Source organism: Perca flavescens, chromosome 4 (assembly GCF_004354835.1).
Source record: "Perca flavescens isolate YP-PL-M2 chromosome 4, PFLA_1.0, whole genome shotgun sequence".
Classification (NCBI taxonomy): domain Eukaryota; kingdom Metazoa; phylum Chordata; class Actinopteri; order Perciformes; family Percidae; genus Perca; species Perca flavescens.
The window spans coordinates 18,291,378-18,300,600 of NC_041334.1; the positions used below are offsets into that span (position 1 = coordinate 18,291,378).

Below are 9,223 nucleotides of genomic sequence, written 5' to 3' on the forward strand. Positions count from 1 at the left end.
ATAAGTTGAATGTGCTGTTTTCACCAGGGAACTCCACAAGCCACTTTCTGTTATTGTTACACATATCTCTTATCATTTTCTGTCACTTTGTAATTGTTTTGGTCTTTTTGTAGTAATTTTTTGTCTGTGGTTGTTATGCCCCTTTTTGTTGTCATGTTGCATCTTTTTGTAGTCACTTTGTGTCTCTATGTACTCATTTTGTGTCTCTTTGTAATTGCTTTGTGTCTCTATGTAGTTATATTGTGTCTCTTTGTAGTCGTTTTATGTTTCTTTATGGTAATTTTGAGTCTCTGCCTGGTTGGCACATCTCTTCAAGGGACATTTTGCAAGTGAAGGCGACTGGGACCCTTGGCACTTTAGGCCCCTAGGCCTGTGCCCGGCAGCCCAGTTCAGTAATCCATACATGAACCTGCTGTACACAGTGTATTATATAAAGAAAGTGACAAACTTCCCTGATGACACAGATGAGGTATCATGGCAACACAGTTATTATTGTGCACAAGGACGTCACCTTTTGTTGAAGTGATGGGGACGTAAGGTCTCGGATAAAAAAAACATTTTTGTATGTAATGCGGGGATCGGTATGAGGTTAGAGTAGATCATTAAAATGCATAATTACCCATTAAAGGGCAATAAAAACTAAAAAAATAGGGCTACTCAGCATAAAATGGACAACAATGTCAACCATACAAGAGCTTAGATTTAATTTCAACATTGGGCAGGGACACATATATTGCAGGGGGTCTGGAGGTCCTCTCCCAGGAGATTTGTAGCGCTCACCAAGTGGTGAGGACATATCCCCAGTGTCTCCAGTGTAAATGAGACCTGATAGTGCAGGTAGTGTCAGCATTCTGTTATCTAATCACTTTGCTGAGTTTTTATAGCTTAGAATTTATGAAGGGTCCTTAAATTTCACTTAGATTGCTTTACAGTTAGTGCCTCCATTTTACTGTGTGCAGCTGTTTCCACTTGGCTTTCAGATACATTGACAAACAAAACTGAATACACTGTTAGTGATAGTGAGTTATGAACCCTCAAGAAGTAAAAAATCAGTTCGTCATCAAACACTTTAAAAGTATCTTGAAAATATCTACACACACACACACTTGGACCTCAGGGGGTGATGTGAGCCAACACGGTTTCACAGCAGTTCGTCAAATGGTCATGTAATTTTTAATCTATTGATTCGTGTTCAAAGGGGCGTTTTTCTCGTTTTTTTTCATGGTAGCCATCACGAAATGGTCTATACGGAGATTAACGGGGAAAGCAAACGCCTCACACGCCGGGAGACGGTCGCAGGGAACGCTCGACAATAACGGGACGGTTAACGGGGAAACAAAACGTCACACGCGGGACGCGATCCCGGGGTAAAAATTTCCTGAGTAGTTTGACCCATCTACCACCCCAACCAACCTTACACGGATTTTCGGCATTTCATACTACTCTCTACCGTAGTTGTGACCACAACATATGCTTCCCATTTAAATACATTATTTTACATTTTCATGCTGGCCACCACGAAAAATGACAAAAACATCCCCGTGAACACAAATAATAGATTACAGTTTTTTTCGATTGCTAAACGACAGTGGGCACAACTGGAGTCACATGTGTAAAACTCTAACTACAGTCTGCACAGCAGCAGTTCATGTGGACCAAACTTTAGTTCGTTTTTCATTGCTTGAACACAGTTTTCAAAACTCTACACACTTATCCCATGCCTTTAACCACAACGTGCACAACACTGTAGATTTACAGCACTTTGTTCAAATGCTAACACACTGCTGTCAAAACTGTTAACCACACATTCAAAACAGAATAGATTTCAGTCTGGTGCCTATCAAACACTGCTGATTGCAATTTTAGCTGAAAGCTTAAGCAGGTGTCTTGATTTAGACTAGTTAGTGAACATATACGGTATTTAAACAGAGAAAGCTCAGAAAGCCTTTTTTTGTATACAAACACCAAATAAGAATGAAACAATTATACACTATCGTTTGAGAGAACCAGGTAAAAGAGCAAAGATACCAACATGTCCAGGTAAGAAGTCTGAGGTTATGTACACAGCTATAAAAAAAAGTGAAAAACACTATACCTTTACAATAGTAAAGCTGTTTTCTTACTGTTTTTCAGAAAGTAATGGCGGTGAAAGCAAAAGGACACCACATTGATTTTTATTTAGAGATGATGCAGACATCCAATGTGATGAAGAAAACTTGCCACATGATGCTGGAGAGAGGCAGGATTAGTCACACTATTTGTTGGTACTGTTATGTACCTTTAGTTTTTTTCCCCCAGTAATTCCATAAATTACTAGAGACAAAATACTTTATTGAAGAAAACTGCTGATTTTCATTCCTTTTTTTTTACCTTATGTAAAAATTGGTATGCTATACAATCTATATTTTTCCTTAAATAAACTATTGAGTAGTGTCAAGTCACTCAAATTGTTCAAACTGTAAAGATGAAAAAGTTTGTAATTTCTGTATTGGTGTTTGATGCTAGTGTTTTTACCCTCAGTGTGTTCTGAGAGACAGTGTGTGTTATCTCAGTGAGGCTTGTGCATACTGTTTGGCTGCACTGAGCCTGTTTTGCAGGTGATGTGAACTGTTTAGCTCAGGTGACTGTTGGTAGTGCAGACTGTAGTCAGAGTTTTGCACATGTGACTCCAGTTGTGCCCACTGTTGTTTAGCAATCGGAAAAAACTGTAAATAACGTGACCATTTCATGAACTGCCATGAGTCTGGGTTGTGTGAGCCTACTCACACACACACACACACACACACACACACACACACACACACACACACACACACACACACACACACACACACACACACACACACACACTTCTTTGGCAGCCAGTGTGTCATCTCATAATTTTCCTCTCTCTTGTATCCTTGCCAACAGAACATCCTTCTTGTTCAGAGGCAGATGTCGGTGACCGATGAAGATTTTGACAACTTCCGGAAAGTTCTAAAGAGCTACATTGATGCCACCGCAGCCCACTCTGACAACCTGCAGTGAGTGTCTTGCTTGTTGTCAGAAAAAGCAACATATCTTGTCAACATTGTGTCAGACTCTGCTGCTGAGGTAGCTTTTTGACTGTTGAAGCAAAGTTGAATCAGGGGTTTAAATTGTGCCAACTATGCCAAAACGGATAGACAGCTAGTGTCAACAAAATATTCCCATTCGCATTATAATTTTATCATCTATCGTCCTTGGATATTATGGCAGCTTTTATGAGACCCTGAACTGTGAGCAGCTTAATTGAAAATTAATTAAATTGTTTTACATTAATCATTTTACATTACAGTAATACTTTCACAAAGTGACACTGTCACTAACTTATTGTATAGAAATTAGGGCAAATTTTACTGTAATGCCATCTGCTGTTTTGCAAGAAGCTTTGCTCCCTGCGAGTTATAACTGACATCTCTCTTCAGACTTTTTCATTTACGTATTGATCCTTGCTAAGTGCAACCTCTCTTTACAGTAATTTTGTACTCTTTTCTTGCCCCACTCTACTTTTCTTCTTTATCCTGATGACAGCGTGTCCGTTCAGAAGCTCCCGGGAAAGTTGAGTTACATAATGTATGAGTTCTGGCAAGACCGCATCTCTTGGATGAGGTCAGTATTTTGTGTGTGTGTGTGTGTGTGTGTGTGTGTGTGTGTGTGTGTGTGTGTGTGTATGTATGTGTGTGCGTGTGTGTGTGTGTGTGTGTCAGATATTGGCAGACTGTTTGGCACTCTTAACTGTTTGATGAAAATGTTCCCTACCAGTGAAGATGAGCAGATGGCCCATCTCTCAGTTAGCACACACATACACAGACACACGGATGTATGGTTTAAACCGATCCATGGCGAAAGCATATCAATGAATATATATTAATCCGCACAGACCTGTTGTGTTTGATAAAAATGTGATTTAAAAAAAATAAAGATTTTCAATTACTAGTATGAACATTTACATGTTTGTTTAGTCAAACAAAATAATTTACTTTTTGCAAACTTAACAACTCCTAGTACAGTTTTTACTGCCTCCAATGTCAACATACAATAAACATAAACATCAACAGTTAACATTAAATATATAATATATATAAATCATTTTAATCTCCAGTTTTTAACCTAAACAGGAATGAACAATTCATTTTTCTACAAGTGATGCTCAACTCTGATTTCCTCTAAACTGTCTCTTTTTCTCTTTTTACTTGTATTCCGCGCCTTCCTTTGTCTCTATATAGCTACTTGCAGTCCAACAGCAGTAAAGACTTTCAGCGCTGTGTCATTGACATGTTGGAGGATGCTGAAGTAGTTTCTACCATGTTGCTCCCAGGTTTGTATATGTGTGTCTGTAAGTGCATTTACGTCTGCCTCAGTGTGAGATAAACACATGTAAGATATATACAAACCTCCAAAATTATGCAAGTCAGACTTTCAGTGAGATATAGTTGTAGCATACAGTTTCTGTGACATTTACTTTTACTTTATTGTTTTGTACAATATCATGTGTTTATGTAGGATGTTCCTTTACCTCCTTTATCTCCTTTACATGTGTAGAGGTCTGCTTAGAAAAATATCCTGATATTTGTACGTTGTAAACGATGAAGACCACAGACATCGTGACATCACGATTTTGTCATTGGTGTGTTCATATGACACGCATCCAGTTTTGGCACAGTGATGGCACATTAGACCCAAACTCCTTGGGTGCTGAGAGGATGCTAGCAATTCTGCTCATTGCCTCTCTGTTCTGTCATTTTTGAGCTGTTACAGAGTCGTTTGTGATTATACTGTGCTGGGTCACTCAAACAGAGCCTTGCTTCTCCCCTGTGTCAACAGCAATTCCAAGTCTTTTGAGGAATATCTTTAGAAAAATAGCCTCGCTAGATAGTGGAATTGTAAATGGTTGCCAAAAGTGTCCATTTCAGGGATCTGCTCACATTCACCACACATTGCAAGGCTTTGAAATTGTCTATTCAGCCTATCTTTCGACATCTTGGGCCATGTTGCAAAGTGTTTAACTGTGTTGTACTAACAGGAAATGGTAGAATTTGTGTAAAACATGTAATACCGTTGCTGTTGTGTTTGCCACAAATCTTTCTGGATCTGTTTCAATACCATCTACCACCATCTTACATTTTCAGCTGTGTAGCTCCTTCATTGCATTGCATTGGGGGACAATACATCAACAGTCAACACTCGAAATCCAAGGCTGAGTTCCGATTCACATACTTTTTCTTTTTACTTTTAGTATGTACTGCATCTGCCTTTATTTATATGCTTCGCAAGGAATTGTGGGTCAGAATAGCCAGAAAAGCATGCTGGCTTGCATACAGCAAAACCCGACCGGATGCAGTAGGACATCCAGGTATTGTATATGTTTAGATGTACTAAAACCTCTTATCTGTAGAAATTGGGGTTGCGTCCAGAACTTTTTGGCCTCCTGAAAATAAATTATTTTTCAAATCAAGGTATTCTCTGTACAAATATTCAATGTTTCCGAATAAATAAATATGCCATATGGGGATATGCTCTCCAAACACTCTGGGCTATGTTCACACTGGCTGTTGACTGTGAGCCGGTTCTGATGTTTTGCAGATCTGTGTGTATTGCCTTTTTTTTTAGACACATTTGCATGTGGAAATAAGTCCAGCAGGCAACCTTATTGGCAATGTGACTTCTATCTGACGCACATAGCTTCTCGTCATCAAGTCCTCAGCAGGACCAACACATGGCAGAGTAGCACGGATCACTGACACTCCAGCCCAGGCATCAATCATGACTCTTTGCTCTCGTCTTGACATTTTATTCCTTTGTTGCACACCTCTAAATATGCTTCAGAAAGCGATGAGGTTAATTATTATTTCTGCCTCTTTTGCGTCCATTGCAGATGATGATTTAGCTGTGTGGGCTGCACGTGTTGCTCTCGTTGCTAGGTGCTGTACGTGGTTGTTTACTTCCACATCTGTGACTCGCATGCATGCTGACTGTCTCCAACGTCAACCACATAAAGCCCAACTAGTATTTGTAAAATAGACAATTTAGCATAACATTTGTGGAGCTAGTAGGGCGAGTCACTAGAACATCCTCTAGTCTTTAAGTGCTTATTTAAGATAAATGCAAAAATTCACCTTGTGTTTCTGAAAAATCTACAATACAACTGAAATATGTTTCCACATGTATAACTAAGTTAAATATGCCTCAAAAATGTAAATTTTAAATATATATTGTCAATATTCGATTAAATTAAACTGACTAAAATTAAACTAAAAAGAAATCATGAACACAGAGTGAAACTTGAATGTGACACTAAAATAATCACATTTACTTGGTTGTACTGTAGTTGCATTGGCTGAGCGTTTGTTTAATTATTTATGTTGTAATAAGTTATAAAAAAAATGTTTGATTAGAGTTATTGACAACCAGTAATAGGGCTGCAGCTATCGATTATGTTAGTAGTCGAGTGTACCAATTATTCCATCGATTAACAAAGTAATTGGATAAGAAATACTTTACTTTACCTTGTTTTATTAAAGAGCCATAGTAAATATACAAAAGAGAAAATAAGATAGGTCTCTTAAAATAAACAACTAACCGGGTCACATCTAATGTGGGTCATGCCTTTGCCGTTCTAGGAAAAGAAATATCGCCAACGGGAGCCGCCCACTTTAAGCTTAATTTTGGCTCTTCAGAAACCTATGGGTGACGTTACGGATACTACATCCATATTTTATGCAGTTTGTGATCTTAACTAGCAATCATATTGATTTATGTTAAATGCTAATGTTAACGTTACCGTGGACTGGGTGCGTAACGTCAGACCGGATGCTTTCTGCTGAGATGCTGAAACACTGACGCCCTGCCTGCACTCTACAGAGTTTTGGTTTTGTTTCAGCTTGAAATTATCCCAAACTTGTGACACTTATAAGTATCCATGTGAAACACAGCAGGTTACATATAGTTTTATGGATTAAACTCTTTGCGTCAATGATTTCTAATAATTGAATTATTCAAGATACTCGAGGAATCGCTTCAGCCCTAAGTGACTGTAATCTGACGTTAGGGATGCTTGCATTCTGTGCCGCATTTTCAGTAAAACAGCTGTTAAGCTGCTTCTTGTGGAACATTTGCGTTGAGACATAGTCTGTTCTTGTCAATGAAAGACATCATTAGTAGGTTACTTGCTGCTGAGGATAACAGTGCCCTGATTGGGAGAAAGAGGGAGGATATAGTTTACAAAGTGCACGTCAGAAGCCCAGGAAGGATTCGACTCTGGAGTCAATAATAGAAAAATAAATAAAATACTACATTCTGCTGCTCATAGCAGCGGCTATTATTGTGTGTCTGAGACAGTCACCCGGCACTGCCTTTATAGTTTTTCCATGAGGTGCTTTGCACTAGCAGCCAGGTCTTGTAACATACATACGTACATTGTTATTCTGTCAAACTTTGTTTGATTACCACTAAGAATCTGTTCACAAAGTAAGCAAGTGCTACTCTTGGACTGGAATGGACACCCTGGTACATACTGTAAAATAATTTGCTTTGTATGTGCCCTGTGTTTGCTGCACTTTGACTATAAAAAGAAGAAGTTTGAAGACAGCGGAACAATGTGCACCCAACCTCATGATCTTATCTATAAAGCTGTGATTTTCCTGCAATTAAATGTTTTAATTGTCACCATCCCCAAATGATGAAAATCATGTACACGTTAGTTTCCTGATGGAAATGTTTAGCTGATAAATTGGAAAAATTAGAGCTTAATAAAATGTAAATTAGATTAACTATTTTTAAATGTACCCTGACGTTTCCCTCAGGAGTCATATCGAGTTATACAATAGATTGGTGTGTAGTGACCTAACTCTTTTTCTCTGTATGTGTGTTTCCTCAGCTTCCTGGTGGATTATGACTAACAACTAGCAAGTGAATCCAGAATGTCACATCAACTGCCTACACTGTCACACGGACAAAGACACACTGGTGTATCAACCCTCTCACCCACACATGTAACATGCAAACACACACACACACACACACACACACACACACACACAGACACACACACAGACAAATTAAAAGGCATCCATGTGTTTGAAAGCAACAGGAGACAGAGACAATGGCGTCATACAGCGTTCTCCAGCAGCATCTTTTAATGTTCCTCTGTCTACGACAGCTTATTATTGTGCCGCTTATATCAGAAGGGATAGTTGCACCCTATAGCCGATATTGACTTGAAAGTGACTGATTCTCTGCAATGCAAAAGCCTGTCTCTTACTCTGCCTCCTCTCTCCTGCAGTGTTTGTCTGGTATTATGCCAGTGGAGAACAACCAAAAAGATGCTAGTATAGGCTACTAGAGCACATCCAATTGAGATGAAAATTACCATGCCAGTAGTGTCATTGTGCTTTTGATGAGTTGTTTACTGTTTGAATACAATTACAGTAAGTAGGAAGAATCAGCAGAGAGGATGAAGAGATGAAGGTTTCTGCAGCCTAAACATGCATGCTGATGACTGTGGCCAAGAGCTTTCAGTAATAGTTCCTTTAGCTCCTGGCTGTAAGTGCTGTATGATACTGTAGCACTGTTATTCTTTCATTAGCTACTGTCATGTGCACAGAATGCCAAAAAAAGCTAGTGATAAAATAGCTACCCCTGCCCTGACATCTGCAGTATATACTAGTGGTCAGTTATTTATATTAGTTACATCTCCTCTGAGACACACTCTTTGTCTCAAATGTAAAAGTATCTCAACAAGTGTGGGTATTAAAAGGAATTAACACTTTGTGAGGAGATTTCATTGCATCACTAAGTTATGAAGAGAATATATATTTAATGTATTTATTTTTGGTTATGGTAGAGTATTCCATCTGTACATATGGAACACAGATATATTCATATTTCTGTGTCTATCAGTGTTTTAAGCCCCCAACGTCTCCTTCCTGGAAGGCACTAGGATTAGGCAATGGTTATGGTTAAGGTTAGGGTTAGGTTTGGGTTAGGTGCCTTGAAGTCAACGGTTGCAGCGTTGCCTAGAAGGAGACGTTGGGGGCTTAAAATACCATCGAGCTATTTCTGTTGTGTCTTGGTTTCGTAATGTACCCCACCAATTGTAAACAAACTAAAAAACAACTGTAATAAAATCATTAAAGCTACTAATTGTTTTGACAGGTGAAAAAGACTCTCTCTGTTAGTGCACTTAACTCATTTTCACTCAAAG

At 38.8% G+C, this 9,223-nt stretch overlaps 1 protein-coding gene across 1 annotated transcript in view; it reads left to right on the forward strand.

Annotated features, from left to right (window-relative positions):
• Window positions 1–8,959, forward strand: part of necab3 (N-terminal EF-hand calcium binding protein 3) — a 41,426-nt gene extending 32,467 nt beyond the window's left edge. Inside the window, exons 10-13 of the mRNA XM_028576545.1 lie at window positions 2,911–3,023; window positions 3,553–3,630; window positions 4,248–4,339; window positions 7,898–8,959. Of these exons, the coding sequence (XP_028432346.1) occupies window positions 2,911–3,023; window positions 3,553–3,630; window positions 4,248–4,339; window positions 7,898–7,926 (312 nt within the window). The 3' untranslated portion in view covers window positions 7,927–8,959. The remainder of the gene's footprint in view (window positions 1–2,910; window positions 3,024–3,552; window positions 3,631–4,247; window positions 4,340–7,897) is intronic.
• The last annotated feature ends 264 nt before the right edge of the window (window positions 8,960–9,223 follow it).